Source organism: Magallana gigas, chromosome 2 (genome assembly GCF_963853765.1).
Source record: "Magallana gigas chromosome 2, xbMagGiga1.1, whole genome shotgun sequence".
Classification (NCBI taxonomy): Eukaryota; Metazoa; Mollusca; class Bivalvia; order Ostreida; family Ostreidae; genus Magallana; species Magallana gigas.
This window is the reverse complement of record NC_088854.1, coordinates 18,568,923-18,592,191: the sequence shown is the minus strand read 5'-3', so window position 1 is coordinate 18,592,191 and position 23,269 is coordinate 18,568,923. Positions and strand designations below refer to the sequence as shown.

Here is a 23,269-nt window from a genome sequence, read left to right as displayed (position 1 = left end):
TACGGGTGTTGCTAATATAACAGGCAAGAGTCCCATGGGCCTTAAAGGTCACCTGTAAACATACTCTCCTTTTGGCCCCATTATTGATACCAATTATTTAAATAAAATACTCTAAACATTGTCTGAAAGATGTATTTAAAAAAGAGTGAATTTTCACCATATAATAAAAAAAGCTATGACTAGTACCATGAAAACATCTGGGCCTAATGGCGATGAATACTTTTGGCTCAGATAAACAAATATTATACTCAGGTTGTCTGCTTGATGCCAACTATTGCCAAGGAATAGAGAATTTTAAATCATTGAAACATTTAAGGCATTTTGTGTGAATTTGAAGATTTTTACAACTATTATTGCTTAATGTACTCACCAGTACATGTACTTTAATTTGTAGAAGATGTAAAATTGTTAATGGACAAATGACACAAGACAGACAGTAGTGCTTTTTACATCGTTTTAAAATCAAACATGCAATGAAGCTTGGGGCTTTTACCAATTATAAATATTGTTATAATCTTTTTAATAAACAATTTTATTGCCATATGACACAATTAGACAAAAAAGTGATGGGTGCTCCCTACTCTTACAATCAGGGAAATACAAAGTTCTTGCAAAGTGTATATATAATTATATGTACCTATGAAACAAGATGACGATTAAATAATCTCCAACAATTAATTAGCCTGGATATTGTAGATATATTATCATGTGTTGCATAATACTTATAGATAGATAATCAATATCATTGGCAGCATTAATGGAGATAGAGACAGCTTTGGTGGTGATCAAGTTTGCTTAATTAATCATTAATTTAAAAATCTGACACCAAATTGAAATCTTTCATAACCCCTCTGCACAATAATTTCTCAAAGTGTGATGGTTAACCAAAAACCAGCACTCTTGAAATAACCAATCTGTGTAAGGGATATTTACAACCCCGCCAAAGCAATTTTAATTATAAATCACCCACTGGTTATTCCAAGGAATAAAATGTTATCCCAACTTATTCAACGCATCCTTGTCAGTTTGCCCCAATATATTTCCTCAGATAACAAGGCAATTCAAATGAAATAGCATAAGAAAATTCTGAAAAACCTCTTCAAATATACAGTTTTTCAGCTCTTCCAAGAAAACCTCCATTTTATCCGAATATTGACTCTTTTAACATAGATCACTGAAAGTTTCAGTATCATAGCTCCACTAATTGACCCTCCCTGGAAAGAGATAATCATCGCCTTTGTCTGCAGTTTCTCTAGTAATTATAAGTTTAAGATGCAATGGATGGATTCCCCAGATCTTGAGAATATCAGTAAATGACAGAAGAATCTCCACTCCTTTTTATACAGACAATTTAAACGGTGATAACTATATATACCATGAACTGGTCAATTTTACTTGATGTTTGAACACTAGAGACTTACAATTAATATACTGTATTATCATTTAATATTTGAGCAACATATTATATTGGAATAAAATTGCAAAAGCCAAACTTTTATCATTGTAATAAGTACATGTAATTCACAACTGTCTGGAAAATAAAACGAGATTTTAAATTTGCACAGAATGCATTTTGCAATTTTACTTTGATATAAATTCCTTGTGTTTATCTAGAATTAAACCAAATTCTAAGAAACAGAAAGGGCGATTATTTGTACCATACAGTCGATCAATATCTCTATATATTTATATATCAAATAATCAATTAATCATTCAGCTTGTAAACCGCGCTGTTGCAACGGAAAAACTATCAATGTCTCCAGTCAATCTCACAATATCTAACACTATCAAAATCTGTTACCCAAGTCCTTGTTTTTTATCTTTAAATTTACATTTTATGAGTCAGATGAAACTGGACAGACACTTGTAATGATTACTACATTATTACACCTTATTTTATTTGTAGGAGCAAGGAAGGAAGTAGAAGAATTGGAATCAGTTTTGTTAAAATAAGTACATTCACATGACATTATGCTGAACAAGGCATGATGGTGACACCTCAATGACAACACCAAGCATAACAAATCACAAGGGATCTGGGAACACTACATTTCTAGCCCGCTTTGATTTTTATCTTGTATTCATTGTGTATTCTGTATTTTATATTCCATCAATCAGAGTCTTTTTTTAAATAATACTCTCAAGTTCATCATTAGATATACACTGAAAGCATATCGCTTTTTGGTGGGTGCCTGTGTACAAAACAAGTGCCCTTTTACAGTGTGCAAGGTACGCCTCTGACTGTCTGAAAAGATAATCTAAAATTGGGAATGAAGTTGTTTTTCTATTCAGTCTGGCACTTTGTTCTTTATAAGTACTACATGTACTACTGATTATATTGACATTTCATAACTGAATAACAACTGTAATATGGTACAAGCTCATGTATATTTACATGTGTTTCTTAAAATAGGATTAAATCTAGCTCTGCTCTTCTATGGCAATGGTTATTAAAAAATATACATAATATCATATATATTAAATAACAATTTATATTATTAAATGTGCCATTTAATTGGTATTGATAAAAACTAGGTTAATGATGTAAGCATAGGAATTTGAACAGAATGATGATATTATCAACTCAAAACAGAAACTGCCTCACCAAAAAATAAGGCTTCTGGCAAATGGTTAATTACCATAAATATGCGAAGAAAAGTTTGTTGAAATTTGTAGTAAACATTTGCTGCAAATTTGCAACAAGTTTAAAATTCAAATTAGCTTCTGGCAAATTATTTGCTGTAAAGGACTATATATGGTTTGAGCCTAAAATGGCCCCCTAAAATGAACATTGTCATTTTACTGTAATTCTTTGTTTTATTTGTACAAATATACATTTGAAGTTTTTTTCATAATTTTCATTTTGATTTTAGTGCCCACAATTTAAAAATATTACATCATAAAGTTTACCTTTCCCCGCCATTTTCACATTTTTAGCATAAAACGGCTTGTTTTGAGGCAGTTTTTCTTTAAGGAAACATTGAGCGACTACTTGAACAAACAAAATATTTTCACCAAAGATGTATCTTTCTAATACTTATAAGTGACAAAAAGTTCGTTCTTGTTCAAAGAGTCGCTCTAAATTTCCCATTCGAAAAAAAATAAGAAAAATGTCAATTTTTGGTTGATTTTGATTGAATTATAAAAATAGCGTCACTTCTGACGTCATATACTGCCAGTGAGTGCATATAAATCAAATAAATAGGTGAAAAACATATTTCATGTCAACTCTTTTATAAATTAACACAACAAATTAATGTACCAGAATCATTTTAAAAATAGCGAATTTTGGGGCCAAATTTGACTAATATCATATATAGTTCTTTGTAGCAAGTTCAGTTTTCTTAAGCAAACTAGTTTCGGGCAAACCGTTTGCAACAAAGTTGCCGCACATTCAGTTTTCATGTGCAAATTGGTTGCTGGCAAACTCTTTGCAGCAACTTTGTACAAAGAAGCTTACAGATAAACAGTACAATGAGCAACTTAAAAATATTACAACATATGAAAATCAATAATGAACACTAAAAATAATTCAAATATGGTTACAAATAGTATGATTTTTCAATTAATCTACAAATTAATAAGTTATAATGGTGGTTAACCAAAACATGTAACTTGAAAAGTTGCAGCAATATCAGAGATCTAAAACTGGAATTTCAACATGCTTGACATGTTGTTGAAATGTTAAAGGACACCAGTAAAAACAATAATCTTGAAATTTTATACCTTTTATAGATTTCAAAAATAAACCCCAAAATTATGAACAAATCATGATACAGCTTGAAAAATAGTACTCGGTGATGATTTAGAGCTGGAGATATAAACATGATTGCAGTTTGATCGCACAACCTGCACTGACAGACTTTGACAAGGTTCACAGTAAGCAAAATTCAAATCATATAGTTCACAAGTCCTGTACTACCACTGGCTATATTACAATCGATCATGGCTTTCTTCCTGGTCATTTCCAATGTCCCAAAGTTTGGTTGAAATTGGCTCAGTCGTTCTGGAGAAAAGGATCTTTAAAGCATTGAACCCTGTTTTTAATCTTTCTTTAATATTTCCCCTTATGAAGGAGAAATCGCCCTTCATTTGAACAGAGTTAAAATCCCTTCTCCAAAGATGCTTTCACAAGTTTGGTTGATAATGGGCAAGTGGTTTTTTAAAAACCCGTTCCATTTTCATTTTTTCCTAATTAACTTCCCTTTGAAGAGGAGCTGGCCTTTCATTTGAACAAAATTGACAGCTCTTTCCTGAAGGATGATTTGTGTAAGGTTTGATTGAAATTGGCCCAGTGGTTTTAGAGCCAGAAGATAAAATTGTGAACAGCATGACAACCAACAAATTTTGATCAGAAGAGCTCTCTTAATTAAGCTTTTGGCTCAGGTGGGCTCAGGTGAGCCAAAACAAGGATTTAAAAATTCCGTCCAATAGTATATGGTATTGGTTTATGCATCTTTTTTCTTGACACAGCTAAGCCTTCTATATCCTTGAATTTCATCATTTTTCATTTTTTTTTTAATGTATTCAAAAGCATTGCTTTCCAAGGAAACTCATTTATAAACACTTTGAAAACAGCAAGATTTTAAATGGTACAAACAATTTAGATATTTTTTGTAGGATACAATTTTCAAGAATATATTGATTACTGATACGTAATGAATCGTAAAGTTTGATGATGTTAATTCTATCTTTAAACACTATAAATTATGATTTATATGGGGTTGTCCGTCTATAGCTCTGAACTCCTGTCGGAAAATCCTGATAATTTGTATTAGTAAATACAGCTAAGACATTAATTGCCATGCAAAATTGCATATCTTTGATTTTAAAATAAATAATTATCAATAAAATCAACTCCTGTCAGTACTTTAGTGCTCTGATTTTCTACTAGGCAGACATATTTTTGTTAATAGCTGTTTACAAACTTAAGTTGCTCTCTGACATTTTACCAGTACATGTAATAAAAGGATAAGAGACAGACAGACAGTTAGTCAGACAGATTGCCATTATATATTATCAAAAGAGCCCTACTTTCAGTACATCAGCACTTTGATTGTTAACCACACATTCAGGTATGACATGTACTTGTATTTGGAACCAAAAATCGATTCTTTCATTTTTGATCATATATAACTTAAATTAAAGAGACATGGCCACAATTCAATCATTAGAAATGCATTTCTTAAGCATTATAAACATAAAAATAGTAAAATAAAATTTGAACAAAATTGTGACAATGCCCCTTTCAAAGCATTCTTACCTTTTTGAATGCATGGATTCCACATCTAGAGAATACACATCAACTAAGTCCTGTTTGGGATTTAAATCCTTATAATTGTAAATTGGTAGCTATAATTTTAGTCATAAAAGTATCCACTTGATCTTGTCCTACAAGCATGGAACGACATGTGTTTTTCTGGGGGGTGAGCTGAAAAAAATTTAAGATACCAGTAACTTAATAATTCATGATCAGTTTAACATCTAAACACATGTATGCGTAGCAGAACATTACAATTGTCACTGCATGCATGCATTTATCAATAATTCTATCAACACATGATCATTCTTAAAATTTTTAAGAAATTTTATAAGCAATTTATCAAAATTAATCAATGACCACATTGTACAGTAAATCTTCGGTTATGCCTTACTTTATTATTGCATTATTAGTACATTTATAGTATTTAATGACCTTTAATGTTGGTTGTCAGGAGATCAATTTTCTACCCTAAAAACACAACAACTATTCATATATTACAGTACATGTATATGATTTAAGGAACACAATCAAATATCTTACAAATTTAAAATAAAAAATAAATTCCCTTATAATTATTTTTCATATAGACCCTCTCCCCATTCTAAAATAATCCTGCTTAATGTTAATCAATAATAAATATAACTGATATTCTTTTATAACAAGAGGCCCAGAGGCCATATTGCTCACCTGAGCAACAATAGCCATAACCCTTAACAAATATTGAAATCAAAATATCTCTACAACTACATACAGTGGATCTTGAACAGAATGTTAATAAATCTGCCAATTTTTATCCACATAGTTTTATTGTAAATACCAAGCCCATTTTGTTGTTTTAGTATTAGTGAGAAAATTTTCTCTATTCCTGTACTTAAAAATTTCCCTCCTTTATGGTCAACTTTTCTCCAGATAATCATGGTTTGATCAAACTCACAGTACTCTGCCCACACATACTCTGCTTTCACACAAGTTTCAGCTTTTTAGGCTGAATGATTTTCCAGAAGAATTTATATTTTTCTTTATCTTCCTTTCTGAGGATGATTCCACACAAGCTCTAGTTTTTCTGGCTGATAGAAGATTTTCTTTCAATATTTTTATGTAAAACTTTATCCCCTCCCTCAATGTGGCCCAATCCTACCCTTAGTAACCATGATTTGAACAAATTTAAATCTACACTACCTGAGAATGCTTCCACACAAGTTCAAACTTTTTGGGCAATAAAGCTCATCTGGCCTTTGGCTAAGGTGAGCTAATAATAAGCGCATTTTGTATTGCCAATTGATAGTGAAAAAATACATACCAACTATGACATCAACTAAAGATTACAGGTATCATACCAAATTCAAAAAAGATAAGGCTTATTAAAATATAAGCTGGACAGGTCAATGTGCATTGATTCATCATCACTGCATAAACATAAAATTGAATGACAACAGAGTGAAACTAAATCACAGCAAACACACTTATTACAAATTCATGCTAACTGTAAATGAATTAAGGTTCATGGTACTTCGTTTACACTGGGTTTTACAGTAGCAACAATAATCACTCCTATTCTTGAGCCTTACTTAAAATGTAAATTATAAAATATATATCAAACATGCTATAGAGCTTAAAGTCATGCAGCTTCTCTGTCACTATCATATTTCTTTGCAATAATAGTTAAATTCAACATATTTAATTATATACCAATTTAACATTTGTTTTGTTTTTTTACAGTTAATTCCATATAAAGGTCTCTCAACAACAGTGCAGTGTACAGATGTACCGAGTACATGCATGCATAATAAGCTTTTCTGTCTGATTTATATGATACATTGTAGTTACATTATTGATTACTTAGATAAAAAAAGTTTGTAAAAACTGTTTAGATTACAATGAATTTAAATTAAAACTATGGTTTACTTATTTATTAAAGATTTTAATGATCAAAGTTAATTATGTTTATTATCAAAACCAGATTTTTTTTTATTAAATGTAAAATAAAAATATAATTCAAATATTTCAAGTGTACACACATTAAAATTTATATCAATATGTAATTATATATTTATTTTTTTTTACAAGAAAATTCAAAATTAAGTAACCAGGTATGTGCAATTCATGAAAAAAAACCCTCTGATTCCTGAATTTAGTTGTATACTCCATTTTGGAGAGTTTAAAGAGTTTGTTTTTGTATTTGCCTTATTACTTGTGTATGTGCAAGAGACTGGTACCAATCTAGTGAAAACCCAAATTCCAGAAAATAAATGCGCCAAGTGATTGCCATTAAAATTCTTTGCAATAATGGTATTATGTATGTGCCATTCACTGTCAAAACTTAGTAATTTTTATAACATATGTACATGTATAATGGTGATCATTCATTTATTGCATATTTTGTGTGGTTTGAGACAATAATATCATATGTTACAATATTGTATCACCATATATGTTAATTTCATACTTTATATTTGTACTACTACACAGCAATATTATATTAAATGAAACAATGGTATTGTATCATATGTTAAGACGTTGGATCAAGATATGGTATTGTGTCATATGATGATATTGTATCATAAAAGGATATAATATATTGTATGACATTGCATCATATGATAGGATATTGTATTATATCACATGATCATCATATCATTATCATTTAATACAATATTATATGATACAATATCATATGATAAAATATCATTAAATGCAAGATCACATCATTATATATTAAGTATCATACAGTACAGGCAATGCTGACCCCGGCCGTGTTTCCCGTGCCCCGTCACGGTATAAACACATAGAGGTGATCGGTCAGGTGAGACAGGTATACTGCGTTCCCATCACGGTAAACTCATCATCTACCTGTCCCCACCACCGTAAAATTATCGATGGAAAAGTATCGTATACAAGCGGGAGTTATCTCTCCGAATGACAAATAATTGCATGTTTATTTAATGACGATATTTAACCAGATTTTGACAAAAATTATAACTGAAATACTTGGAGTCTTTTTAATTACTATTTTTTTGTAATTTCATAGATATTAAATAAATTATTTAATTTAATACTTGTGCAGCATTGCAAATAAAATATTTTCGATTCCATATCATATTTTAAGAAGGTCATTAAAATATAAATTATCATTGATATGATTTTAATTGCCTAAAAAAATTATGTAAAAAAGATTGTGTTTTCTTAATTAATTGGTCCGCCTACATTTCTATTGTTTAATTGTTGTTGAAGTCCATGCATGTCAACTAATGATGTATCAAATGACATTATACAATATTGAAATATCAATATTTAAACCTGTGGCTTTGAATCAGCATCCAAGCCTGTGGAGTGCATCAATTTCACAAGATACATCATCTATCCAAATTTGGTTGAGACTGAACAAATAATAACTAAGATTTGTCTATCTAAAGGCACCTGCTCCTAAAACTTTAACTACCTCCAAAAAAACATATCCTCCTCCAGCATCTGAAACCAATAGTTCTGATTTAGCATTCAAGCCTGTCAAGTGCATAAGTATCATAAGATGCACCCGCCATGAAATTTTAGTGAAGATAGGACCAGTATTAGGTTAGATATAGTCATCAAAGGGAATTTGCTCCAATAGCCTTGACCTCTTCCAGCATCTGAAAAATATCCCTCAAATTCAGCATTCAAGCCTGTCAGATGTATAAGTTTCATAAAACACTCCATCCATGCAACTTTGGTGAAGTTAGGACCAGTATTAGGTTAAATATAGACATCAAAGAAAGCCTGCTCCAATAGCTTTGACCTCCTCCATTATCCGAAACCTATGGGCTAAGGGCATTCAGCATTCAAACCTGCCAAGTGCATAAGAATCATAAACACGCCATTCATGCAAGTTTTGAGAAGTCAGGACCACTATCAAGTCAGATAGAGTCATCAAAGGGAACCTGCTCCAAAAACTTTAACCATCTCCGAAAAGCCCGCCCCGCCCCCTCCCCCCATTTTTTCTCGGTACAAATGTAAGCGAAAAAGGTAGGAGGGGGTTTAACCCTAACCCATGAATAACAATTTTTGTGAATCATTCATAAAGAAGCATTAAACTTCGTACTTGACGTAGTTCAGGAGTTTGACAATGCAACGTGGAAATTAACATGTTCAAGTCATGTGCGATACGAAAGGCAACTCCAAAATATACCATGCACTTCGTACGTGCTGGAAATCTTGTTTACAGTTTGCAACGAATAAATAAGATTCCATTAAAGATGAGACGAAGATAATTATCAAGTTATATGATTGATCATTAAAGGTTTAACAACCTTTTAAAAATTTAATTGAAAAAAGATACGAGAGAAAAATAATAATTAACAGACATAAAGTGAGAAAAAGAATAAACATTTATCATAAATGATATCGGTTTGTGTTCACGAAAAAATTTTAAATATGAAATTAACCCGAACTTGTTCTATATTTTTACCCTACCTATACTCCGCATTTTGCTTTTCGTGTTTCTGATGCCACGTAAACATGAAGAGAAGAACTTTGTCAATTTTTTGTGATACATTAGTAAAATCGCTAAAATCTGGAAATGTGTTAAAGGGATGTCATCGTGTTGTGGCTCCAGGTATTGTGGAAGGAGGGAAAAGATCATTTCACACTCAAGTGTCGTCATGCAGTACGACAACTATTCTATCGCAGGAGGAACAACACATCTCCAGGACATGCCACCTTCCACAACTGGATGTTCCTGACAATCCAGACGATCTTTTCAGAGGAATGTCCACTGACTTCCCTTGCCTGACAAGAAAGTAAAACCAGTGCTCCTCAACTATCATTTAACTTGTCCTATACAGTATATGAGACATCATTATGTAGCTAGGCCTATTATTCTTAAATTTAGATACTAGTATGTGAAAGCAAGAAGTGGGGTTAATTTGGAAATCAACTAACTTTTTCAACTCAAACAAATTAGATATTGTACAACTTGATGTATAAAACCATGCAGACAACATTTCTTTTTGAATAATGCATGTATACATGTGTGTGTGTGTGTGTGTGTATATATATATATATATATATATATATATATATATATATATATATCATCAAATCAGTATTGTAATTTTTTAAACAGTGTTAAATGCATTTTATTGTTGTTGCATTTCAAATTGCTGAATTATAGTGTTTCTTCAACAGTAAGATGGCAGGTCCTGAACCAGAATATGACAAAATCATAACTGGTTACAAACTCTTTCATCACCAACATCCTTTTGAGATGAAGTACAACAAAGCTCGCCTACCTGAGTTACAAGTGGCTTACGAAACATGGGGGAAATTGAATGAAACCAAGAGCAATGCTGTGATGATACAAGCAGGTTTATCTGCTAGCTCCCATGCCAAGAGTCATAGGGTATTTATAATTGCATGTAACATGGTTTTTTAAAGATCTCTGAAGCTATTAAATTATTGCAAGCATTAGCTTAGTAAATGAGATCAACTGAATTTCAAAGTTTTAATCAAGTCTTAAATTTTTATGTTCTCAATGATTCAGTAGAATTCATGGATGTGAGTTTTCTGCTTAAATGGTGAATTCCTTGGATTTTAAAGCCAAAATGTTAGAATCATATTTAAGATCAGGGCAAACCCAATATACTCATTTGATTACCTCTCCTTTCTTCCTTTGCCATTTAGATTAATTAAACACCAGCAATTGATTTTTTGTATCAATAATTCAACATACATTTTTAGGAGAACTTACGACCTGGCTGGTGGGAGAAGTTTGTAGGACCAGGATGTGCCGTGGACACTGATGAGTTTTTCGTCATATGTCCAAACAACCTAGGAAGCTGTTATGGTACCACGTAAGGTTTTTGTTATCTGTATGATATCTGTATGAATATCTGTAACGCTGATAGTTTTGTGCATGTCCACCTGTGTACATGCTTTACATGTTTTACCTGAATGAAAACTTTATGCACAATTGATTTATTGCTTTGATTAAACCAATAGAATGTATTTTTTTTTTTATCCATATAAACAATTCAATTTTTTTTTTTACACATCGCCTTTACAATAAACATTTAGTTTGATTAGGTACATGTGTATTTGTTAGCATTGCATGTGCATGTTTCCAACAGTAACGTGTGTCAGAGTGTGCTAACTGAAAATAAGTTGATGAGAAGATTTCAAATTCTGTATTCATTTTTTAGAATTTCCCAGTAGTTTTGAACCTATATTCTAGCTGTTATTAATTTTAAATTATCATCTTTCATCATAATCCATCTTTTTGTGGAATGACATTTCCTTAAAGAAATTAAGAAAGCAAGTGTATGGATGCATCCACTTCACGACCACTTGATTGTTAGATGGGAAACCATCATTTAAACAATTGTACAATATACCGGTACTTGATAAAATGGATGGACACACTAATGCAAAAATCATTATTATTTTTAAATATTATTTTTAAATATTTGTACCTTTTTTGTATGGTTCAGTTAATCAGTTTGTTGTACTGCCATTTAAGTTAAGATGTCCAGACATCAACCTTATTTTTCTTTCAGGGGCCCATCTTCTGTCAACCCTCTTACTGGCAAGGTATGAGAAAAGAGCCAGAGCGGTATCAGTTTTGATAATTCTGTTATCAGCTTTTTCCTTCATTGTTGTTTAAAAATTATTGTTAAGTTTTTATTTGCTTTGGAAATCAAGAATTTACATGTGCCACATACCGTTCTTGCTCATGTGCGATATTTATAGAATACTGGTAGTTATTCTTAGACAAATTCAAAATTCCTCTAAAACTTTCTATTAATAGTGAACAAACATCTCAAATTTTGAACTGAAATGAATATTTAGTTATATGTGGTATATGTATGATGTACAGTAAAATCCGTTTATATCGAATTTTAAGGGTCCATAAAAAAAAGATTTGTTATATCCATAATTTGTGATACGTGTATGGCAAATTCGTAGGAAATCTTATTGCAGATTAGTTATAAAATATTCAGTTGACAATTCTTCAAACTTTTGTATGTCTATTGCTTTTGTACTGTATTTTTATTTGATAAATACCATACAAAATTTTAATTGAAACTCTGTCATTATTTAATAATCATATTTTTTTTCACTTTCAGCAATATGCCACCACCTTTCCACTAACTAGTATAGATGACATGGTACAAGCCAATTTCCTCCTATTAGATGAACTTGGAATTGACAAGGTTTGATACATTTTCTTGCATTTCACATTTGTTGTTGATCGCCACTAATGTATTGCATACATATACTTACAATAAATTGATTAGATCTTGTTGTTTTTTTCCAGTGCATTTCTACAGAATCGATGATTTCTCACTACTGGTTTTTTTTAATATTTGAATGTTTATAGAGTACAGTTACAGGCCTGCCTTGTACCTTGTATATCGGTACTTTGTTTGCTTTCCTTTGTTTGTTTTCCTTGCCTTCAACTCTTCATATCTTTGCTTGCCAATGATGAGGATGGTTATAGTATCTTAGCATTGCTTTATGTTTTGTTTACAGCTACCTACATGTATTTGGATTGTTCGAGGTTGGGTTAGTGAATTTTATCACAGGTTTATTTTGTTTACAGCTCCATGCCTGTGTTGGTTCCTCCCTGGGAGGCATGCTGTCTTTGATGGCAGCAGCTGAGTTCCCAGAACGAGTTGGAAGGTCAGTAGAACATGTATTATGTCATGTAATACAGTAACTAAACATTTTTGTTAGTTTAAATTTGTACCCATGAGCATGTCTAATTACCACGGTATATAAGTCTAATCTTTGTCCTTGATGATTTTGATATATTCCAAGCTTGGCAAGATTTTGCAGAAAAAGAATAGAAGCCCAAACATCCTCACAAATTTAAATATCACTTACATAGTGCTGTTTTGGAATTATTTCTTTTGTAGTGCTTTTCTTTCAACTTTTAATAAGTTTATTCATAATGGCATATTGTTATCTATTAAGCTGTTTAAGTAGGTTCAAAAGCCAAGGAATAATAATGTGTGGACTAATTACAGAATCATCTCCATCTCCTCCTGCGCCCAGTCTCACCCCTCATCCATTGCCATGAGATACCTCCAGAGGAAAACCATCATGTCCGATCCAAACTGGAACAAGGGCCATTACTATGATGGACCCTATCCTAAAATGGGCATGAAGCTGGCCAGGTCTGTGACTTCTGTTGTACTGTATGGCACTTTGGGGCTGCTATTATCATACAATTTTTGTAAAAAGTCTGCAATGTAATTATCCAGTTAGAATATTCACTTGGACCAGCGGACATAAAAATTCACTTACGGTACATGTAAAAGATCTTGTACCTCATTGTATTGTTTTATCCTTGCACTCATTTTACCGAGTTCCATATGTGGTATATGGTATTATCGAGATTAATACAGGTAAAAAGGACTTACCGTACCTGGTAAAGGTGATGTTGTAATACGTGTACTTGCATGTACCGGTATATGTAATGTTGTTTGCTTCTATTCTCATTTAAAACTTGATACCAGTAGATAAGTGTTTACATTAATTGTATGTCAGAGGTCATAATCTTCCTTATGATTAAAGATGATTCCATAACTCAATAATGATTTCATTTCCACAGAGAGATAGCTACAATGACATACAGAAGTGGCCCCGAGTGGGACCAACGGTTCAGCAGAGAGAGGATTGACCCTGGCGGCCCCAACACCCTGTGTCCCACTTTTACCATAGAGAGTTACCTGGAGTATCAGGGAGAGAGCTTCAGCACCAAATACGACCCCAACTCACTCCTGTACATCTCTAAGGTTGGTGGTCTAAGGGTTACAAATATCATACATTACCAAATATGACCCCAACTCACTCCTGGTCTAAGGGTAACAAATATCATACATTACCAAATACGATCCTAACTCACTCCTGTACATCTCTAAGGTTGATGGTCTAAGGGTTACAAATACCGGTATACATCAATATCTTTTGTGTTTTTTATGTTCTGGTACATGTATATATATATACATTTATTGATAAAAAGATGTTTGGAAAAAATATCTATTATAGATAATATATTTACAATAGACTTTTGAAGTGTACATTGTTCAACTGTTAAGTAATTTTATGCCCCCCTTCGAAGAAGGGAGGGCATATTGCTTTGCTGCTGTCGGTCGGTCCACCAACAGTTTCCATTCATTTTCTTTGCAGAGGATGAACTTATTGAAATGAAATTTGGTATACAGGTTTATCATGATAATATCCAAGTCAAGTTCAATATTGGATACAATGGAGCAATTTTCAACAGAGTTATGGCCCTTGGACATAGAAAAATTCCAGTTATTTGCAGTTTCCGCTCATTTTCTTCGCAGTGGATGAACATATTTGGAATGAAATTTAGTATTCAGATTTATCATGATAATATCTAGGTCAGGTTCGATATCGGGTACGATCGAGCAATTTTCGACAGAGTTATGGCCCTTGGACGTAGAAAAATTACAGTTATTTGCAGTTTCCGTTCATTTTCTTCGCAGAGGATGAACATATTGAAATGAAATTTGGTATACAGGTTTATTATGATAATATCTAGGTCAAGTGTGATATTGGGTATGAATTGATAGAGCAATTTTCGACAGAGTTATGGCCCTTGGACGTAGAAAAATTACAGTTATTTGCAGTTTACGTTTATTTTCTTTGTGGATGTTTCCAAGGGAGGGGGCAAAAGTGTTTTACAAACATCTCTTGTTAATGTGTGTGATGCAGAAAATTTTGTGTTTTATTAAAATAATGTTATGGTTTAGAGTGTTCTGTGATTTATTATATTTTCCCAATATTAATCTTGTTGGTCTTTTCCACACCAGGCGATGGACCTGTTTGACATGGGGGAGGGCTACAGCTCCCTCCAGGAGGGTCTGTCCCGGGTCAAGTGTCCGGTCATGGTCATTGGCGTACAGACAGACATACTGTTCCCCATCTGGCAACAGAGGACACTTGCTGAACTGCTACAGAAATCAGGTAATAAATCATGGTATAAAGCATTGAATTTTACATAGCATATTAATCGATTTTTACATTGTATATTAATATGCAAACACAAATCCTCAGTTTTGCTTTGTATGAATGGTAGCACCTCAAAAACATAGTTTGGTCCATGCAGCTAATGATGTCAAGATTTTATAGATCATGTGTTAAAAAAATTACTTTTCATGAAATTTTTAATTCCTACATTATATCATAATTCTGGGAAATACTTCTCTCTATCTGTCACTGGGTTAACAGGTATGTGACTGTCAGTCGATATACCAGATCTCAATAGCTCAGTGGTTAGAGCTCTGGCACGGTATGCCAGAGGCCCTGGGTTCGAGTTTTTCTTTGAGACTTGACTTTTCACCCCTGTTTCATATCTATTTTGCTATGTTTGTTCCTCTCTTTTGTAAATTGTGCATTCATTTTGACTGTAGGAAACCTTGGAGTGACATTTTATGAGCTGAATTCTCTCTATGGACACGACACATTTCTTCTGGACATCAACGGGGTGGGGGCAGCTGTTAAGGTGGGTACATACAACCTAGTAAGTGCTGATATTAGAATAGACTGTCAGAGGCAATTCAAATTTGACCTGACAATCTGTCTTTTATTCAGCACTCTAACATTTGGTTCATTTTGTTGAACTTTGAAATTAAGAGTTGTCTTTCTTTGTATTTTTATCATTTCTGTGTTAGTCTGCTAATAACTGATTCAACAATGTTTTGATGGTTGTTTTATAATCTAAATGTTATGGGTAATTCAAAATCAAGATCATTACTGGTATGTCTTTCTTGTTATCTGTAAATACCAGCTGCTGATTTGTTCTTATTCATGTAATTTTAAATTCACTGACATTGAAATCTTTTTTATTTATTTAACTTCTTTGTTTTCAATTTTTCTGTTACCGGTAAATTAATATAAATCAATAAAAACAGACACAGGGCATTGCCAACATCTTCGGTCATTCTGGAAGCCTTTGATTTGTTTTGCTAGTGAGACCACTGATTGACCAGTCATGCGTTTACTAGGTGTTTACCATGTGTGTGTGTGAGTTTTGTTTGTGTACACTTTTGCAGGGATTCCTGGAAACCAATTTGAAGTCACTGGGGATAGACTTAGTAAATGAGGAAAAATTTCACAACAAAGATAGACGCTTGTTTTAAATGCATAAAATTATGCTTTTATTCTCAGGTATGGTGAGTCCATCACAAACTTTTATTGGTCGAAAAAGATTTAGAATCAAAGGAATATATTCCAGGGCGTACAAAAATTTAAGAGAGAGAGAATTAGCTGTAAAAGATTAAATGCTGCAAGCTGCTTACACATACACATAGTCATGCAAACTAATGCTTTGTGAACAATTAATACTAAAGTAGTATTCAGACATGATTTTACAGAATGAAACTTACTTGTGTTAAAAGATGTTTCTTTTTTATGTTCTACACAGGGATATTTGGAGATTGGTCGCCAGTTTTACCAGCACCCGTAAGAAGCCTAGGCCAGCTTCTGATGATGGGGTGTCTTTTGGTTGAATCTCCTTGAAAAACCCATTCCCTATATGCAGAAAACCAACAGATGTTTTTCTACTGCTCCCATCCATAATCTATACCTTGGGGATGTTGGCATTTATTATAACAGGCTATTATTGTATTTGGCAAAAATGACTTAAGGTAAGGTTTGCGGCTTGCATTTTTGAGAGGTTGTACCAAAGTTACATACCATTTTGTTCACTATACTAAAGTCTTTTTTCTCATGAAATTCAAATGAATTTTGCCCGTCCCGTTTTATCACTACAAAAGTTCAAAGTTCATGATTTCCAATTTTCATTTTGATGAAATGTAAACAATTTCGTGAAAATATGTACATTTTATATGTGACTATTATGGGGCTTATTTATGCTTAAAATGTTCGAAAATAATATCACTATTAATATCATGAATCACTTTTATTAATTTCTGATGAACTATCTAAAAATAGAATGAAATGCAACAAAAGTCTTAATTTTAGACGACTATTATGTAAACGAAAACATCTTATTTGAAACTTTTCCAAGTCCACCGATTTCAGGAAAAACGTATCTTAGAATATGTGTAATCTGATGTTTCTAAAACACTATTCAAAACCATATGATGCGGATTTCGTTTTGGTGGAAATTGATAAAATGCTTGTGTCGTCTTATTTTTTCATTGAAACTAAAAAACCCCGCGAAATAAAAAAACTGAAATCAATTATGACGTCATATAAATTTTGACGTAATAACTGAAATAAAGGGTAGTTGGTGTTACGTCACAATGAAAATGTGTGAGTTATCTCCCTGTAACCGCAAACCTTACCTTAAACATTTTTGTACCGGTACATGTTACATGTATATACATGTATGTGTGATTTTTTGTATAAAGGTACTGAATTATTGATGAAAATTATGTTTTACTATTATTAAGACATGATTGGGGATTTTATTATATATGATTGACACTTTATGATATTTGATTGACACTTAATTGTTACCATTATTTTAAAATTTGTATTAATATGGTTGTATTATGTATATTACTTTGATGGATATGTACTTCAAGAACATAGGGTGAAACATATTCTGACATCTATAACCTGGTGATGTTTTGATCTTTCAGTTGATTTTTTGCAAAGACATATGATCACTAATTGTTTTGAAGTCCATCAGGAAATTTGTGATAATTCATTAATTTGGAGTAATTAAGTTCATTTAATTACATGTATAACATAATAATATGTTGTTTGTATGTTACTTTCAATACACCATTGAGATTTTTTGTAATTCACAATGGCAATATAAACCTGTTCTCATTATTCTTTGTAATTTAATTAATTTACATGTAATTTGTTAATTAATAAAATGAAATTAAATTTTAATCTTTTCTTTCTTTGTTGTCCATCAACCTAAGATTGTTTTGAAGTATTTAGTTAATAACTTTGATACAGTTAACTCAGACTTTGTTATTGTTATTAACTATATGTGGTATCTAAAGTCAAGGCACATCATACATGTAGATGTTGCTAATACTTTCAGCGGTTGAAAAGGAGAAATAACATTTGAAATCTCAACCTCTCTAATAAAAATTATTTTCAACGTCAGACACCTGTGGAATGAATGATACAGTAAGATGTTTGAAAATTACATCTAGCGTCATAAAAATTACTTTGATCAAAAGTTTGTCACAATAAATTATAGCAAAATGAACATATATAGTCTGATTTATTTTATCATAAACTGTTAGTTTGCGAACACTTAGATGGACGATTTTTTAGTTTTCTTATTCTCCGAGTTTATGCTTGCGCCGGGTACCCCGACCACCGATTTGTTTATTTACCGTTGTAAACAAAATATCAAACATTTTTTAAATATTACTTTCTTTAATTATTTGTTAAGGTTTCTTCAATGTTTATGCCAATTTTCACCCTAATTGGTCGTTTAAAAAGGGAAATATCCGTGGTGTCTTAATAATTTCCGAACAACCCTCGTAGTTCAGTAAATGAAAATTATGTCATTCCACATCATTTGCATTGTGCCAAAAATATACCAAACCCGCTGCATGATGTGGTTTCTGCATTGATCTATACATGTACCTTCATAGCCCGCATAATTAATTATAAAACACCATGGTAAGCTAATGAGAGTATGGTCTTGAAGTCAATTTAGACTTGTTCAACGAAATAATGATTGCATCAAACATAATCTTTAATTTATTCGTTGTTCGCTACTGTTTTCGGTGACACATCCATTCTTTGTAAGCATATCTTGTCTATATCTTGTTAGGGCCTTCCATTTCTGAGCATTCTCGATCTCGGCCTAGCGTGTGATGCCCGCTCCCCTCTTTTTTAATCAGACTGTTCTCCTTATACTAATCAGTTGAAAGCAATGGCATTAAAATAGTAATAAAGGAATGAATATATTTACATTCTACTGTGTTTTCCCAATAAACCCCCACCCGCAACGCGGAATTAAAACAGATGAGACTAGCTCCGTTGAGTTGAATGAATTTTATTTTATCAAATCTGTTTAATTGGAAATAATCCGTCTTATATAACAGGCAAACGTACACTCTTGATTTGATTTAAAAAAAGAAGAAGTTTGTTTAAAAGTGGCTTTCATTTTGAGCCTTAATTATGCTACGTATTTTAATTCACAAAAATATTGTTGTCTCTGAACGAAGGATCGATATAATTTTCGTAATAATACTACAAATGATGGTGAGTTTTCTGTGGGATTTTTCTTCAAAATTTGACTTAGTATTGCAAAAGATAAATGTAGATTGTAGAAATGCGTAAAAAATATGAAGATATATACGATATAGTGAATATATTAACTTATTACAGACCATATAGTTGCTCGTTGGTGTAATTTTATTACATCGAGAACTGGAACAATCAATATGAATGCGATCTATATTTAAAGAATTTAGTTCATGGGGCTTAAATAAACTGATAGTAGCACAAAAAAGGACACAATAAATCGTTATATATCAGGAGATATTTTGTATGAGATTTGACGTTATTAAAAAACTTGTTGTTTATCAAAACAAAACTTCAAATTTTCATTTTTGTAAGGGAAGATGCAGGTATGTTTTTGTTTGTTTGTTTATTTGTTGTTTTTTTGAATTTAATTAAAAATATGATCCATGTATATAGTAAATAATTTTAACCTCATACGGTTTTGATGTTACATTGTAAGAAATAGTGACTGATTTTAAATCTTGATAGTGCTAACTCAATTATACGCCACTGATATTTATAATAAACATAGAAAAGTACATCTTCAAAAACCGCGAGTTTTCGGTTGTTTGTGGAAACCGAAGAGAACTAAAACCCGTAAATTGGCTCGCTAATTTGATGTCCAGTCTTGAAAAAAATAAAACATATAGCAGTCAGGTAGCATCGGGAGGAGGGGAGAAGGACTGGCCCCCTCCACTGTGACTACGGATTAGGGTTTCGAAGATTGGCAATTTTTAAGGGTCAAGTTTGGGATAAGGCTGCCCCCCCTTTTTTTCCGAAAACGTGCATGTATAAATGAAATATATAGCTTTCTTTGTCAAACCTAACATGGTGATAATGGGATTTAATTATACACTCTTGTTAAATATATTAGGTGTAACTAAAATATCTACTTTTACTTATATTTAAAAAAAATTGAAATAACAATACAACCAGGCACGTACTATAGCATCGTTTTTGAAAGTGTGTGTGTGGGGGGGGGGGGGGGCAAATTCGTCCAAAAAACGTTGACAAGCAAAAAGAAAAAAAGAACATATCAAAATCCTGAAAATCCTAATTGGAGGGAAGGGGTGGGGTGGGGTGGGAGGATGGGTTGGCAAAGCATAAGGTACCGATAAGTATAGGCCTATAACGTCATTTTAGTGCTAATTTCCTTCCTTTCACTTCATTTTTTTTTACATGCTCCCAAAAAGGGGGGGGAACTCCCTCTTCATATACTTTTTATACTTTTTTTATATCCAATTTTTAAAATAATGTTTGCTGCGAAAAAAGGATTGTTGCTGCGAAAGAAAGGGGGAGCCCCCCCCATGCTGCGTGCCTAATAAGGCCATAAGGTAAACTCTCCGAAACAATTATTTTTCACGTTTTAATTTATACATTTTGTTAAAATCTGTACTGTAGTAAGATTATATTTTGCAAAAGTCTGTCGTTACTATATGATGTTACACGTAGCTAAACTGCAGATCGGAACTTTTAATTTGAACGTCCCGGTTTTTAGCAATACGCTTATTTTACCCATCATGCAAATAAGCATCAAAATGGCGGTGAGTTCAGTGTTAGTTGAGGCATGTTTGGTTTGTAAACATCACTTTGGTATATGCACACGATTTTGAAATATGCCCAGATATAAGCGATAAGAATATGGATTCATATTTTATTTTGATATATTTATTATATAAGTCCTTTCACGGATGTTTAGATCGATTATAAAAAAAACACTTGCATGTATTGATGTAAACAAACAGTGCTCAGAGTAAAATTATGCTTTACCAACCTCTCCTGATAAAATGTGACACATAATGCGTACTCGCTGTAGAAAAACAAGTTGTTGTCACGTGTTCAAGCTTCGAGATTTATGATTAAAAACTTGTCAACCTTGCCAAACAGTTGCCTGCAACTTGCTTGGCAACGTTTCAAATTCATTGTGCATGCTGTTACATTCCAAGATTAGAGGGGCGTTTAAGGTTTGGGGACCTTGAAGTTCAGATTAGTAAACTACAGTAGGTTTACCCTCAATTTCGAGTAAAGAGTAAGACATATATAACATAATAAGCATTTATATACATTAGATATTTGGCAGAAACTGCAGTTTACATGCAATTATAGTGACATCTAAATGGTATGTTAGAACATCATTCGAGTGCCTGTTTTGATCCTTGTAAGTCTCTCTTAAAAAGCAGGCAAAGCTTATACTCATACACTAAATATGATAAAATATTTAAAATTGGGTGTGATTATTTGGCTAGGTACTGTTTTAGGGTACAGTTTTAATGAATTTGTAAGCCTAATACACTGATTTAAATTATGAAAACAGTCCAGAGAATAGAAATCAGTGTACAAGCTATATGTTATTGTTGTCAGTGTGTTTTGACATGAATAAATAGTTATTATACAATATTTTAGAATGCAGTATGCTAGATATTGGTTCAGTATTATTTGTATTTTTATACAATTTCATAGTTTATCTCATTTTTGCAAAACACTGATTTAACCCTCCATGTCAGTATCTGTTTATTCAGTGTTCTTATTATTTCTGCATTGCTTTATAGTGTAGCAAACTTTGTCAGGTCAATATATTTCCAAAACGATCTTAAAATTTGTAGTTAATAGCTAGGATAAGAAAAAATTATTTAAAAAAAAAAGTTAACAATATTGACCAATGTATTGTTACTGTGATGGTAAAACCAATTCGATCGGCAGTCCCAAATATATTACTCGCTAGAGCTGCAGAGAACCCATGCAGGTTCGAATCCCTGTCTGGTTCGATCATTATTTCTCCCATCCCGTTGCATATGTTGCTATGATTGACCATAAGAACTGACAGGTTAACTCCTGTCAGGGGAGAAAACATAGGATGTGAAGAACCTGACAAGAGATTCAAGGAGCCCAAGTTTAAATCTCAATCTGGTCCATAATAGATCACCCATCTTGTTACACAATACAAATTCTGCATCATGGAATAGTATCTGGGTTGAATGTGCTGCAAATAGGCATATAACTTGGTCATGTAAGGCATAAAGTTCATATGGTGCAGGGATGAAACTCCTAAAAAGAATGTGCTGAGATTTGATTTTTCCTATCATATTTAGTGTTTGCTTTCTATGTAACACATTTAATGTGTGAAATAGGCCATATCACACATATGTTCAAATCTTAACAAATACTGATCCCAGATGACCACACCTTACTGAAGGGAACATGAAACTGTGCAGCATGCCATGAAACATTGATGCTTTTCACTGTCTTTCAATTAGGTCAACATTGTTTAAAAACACAATTTCAGAGATTTATATCATGAATCAGACCACAGAAGACTGTTTGAATAATTTAGGCACACCACACTCAAAAGGCATTTCAATTTTTTTATGTAAAAATTGTACAGTTTTTTTTTTTGCAGATATTAATCACTTTAATTTTTATTACTTGGGTATATGCATTTTTATGCAAAACATATATAGAGAAATTTTATGTATGAATGATTGCATATTTGAAGATTTTAAACCATTACAGATCAAATAATGGAAAAAGCAAGTCATTCTTAAAATAATTAAAATTTATACAACAACATGAACAATGGTGCCATATTTTAGTTCGATATTGAAGAGGAGAGGATTCTTACTTCTTGAGTAACTACCTGACTGTGTAGTTTTCATTTTAGCCCAACCCTCATCCGGTTGAATATTTAAGTTTTATATACATGTATTAAAAGGCTATAAATGTGTTGACTTAAAAATTGGTAGATTTTTTTCTCTTAGTTCCAGAAACAAAGATTTT

General features: G+C 32.3%; 3 protein-coding genes across 6 annotated transcripts in view; 2 read left to right on the top strand and 1 right to left on the bottom strand.

Annotated features, from left to right (window-relative positions):
- LOC105344015 (Regulator of G-protein signaling 3) overlaps window positions 1-9,462 on the bottom strand; it is a 63,347-nt gene extending 53,885 nt beyond the window's left edge. Inside the window, exons 1-2 of the mRNA XM_011451583.4 lie at window positions 9,339-9,462; window positions 5,264-5,431 (exon numbers count right to left, since the gene is read on the bottom strand). The gene's annotated coding sequence lies outside the window, so the exon portion shown is untranslated. The remainder of the gene's footprint in view (window positions 1-5,263; window positions 5,432-9,338) is intronic.
- A 200-nt stretch (window positions 9,463-9,662) lies between these two features.
- Window positions 9,663-18,143, top strand: LOC105344018 (uncharacterized). 2 transcript variants are annotated; one of them, XM_011451591.4, is made up of 12 exons: window positions 9,663-10,035; window positions 10,424-10,637; window positions 10,976-11,088; window positions 11,791-11,824; window positions 12,361-12,447; window positions 12,837-12,916; window positions 13,264-13,413; window positions 13,851-14,034; window positions 15,079-15,232; window positions 15,679-15,770; window positions 16,321-16,435; window positions 16,692-18,143. In XM_011451591.4, the coding sequence occupies exons 1-11, from the start codon at window positions 9,755-9,757 to the stop codon at window positions 16,405-16,407; spliced, it is 1,476 nt and encodes a 491-aa protein (XP_011449893.3). In that variant the 5' UTR covers window positions 9,663-9,754; the 3' UTR covers window positions 16,408-16,435; window positions 16,692-18,143. The 2 variants fall into 2 exon arrangements, with proteins under 2 accessions (XP_011449893.3, XP_011449894.3); XM_011451592.4 differs by lacking the exon at window positions 16,321-16,435.
- Window positions 18,144-20,984: 2,841 nt separating this feature from the next.
- LOC105322268 (centrosome-associated protein 350) overlaps window positions 20,985-23,269 on the top strand; it is a 59,309-nt gene continuing 57,024 nt past the window's right edge. For all 3 annotated transcript variants that reach the window (XM_066075363.1, XM_066075364.1, XM_066075362.1), the window contains exon 1: window positions 20,985-21,039. The gene's annotated coding sequence lies outside the window, so the exon portion shown is untranslated. The remainder of the gene's footprint in view (window positions 21,040-23,269) is intronic.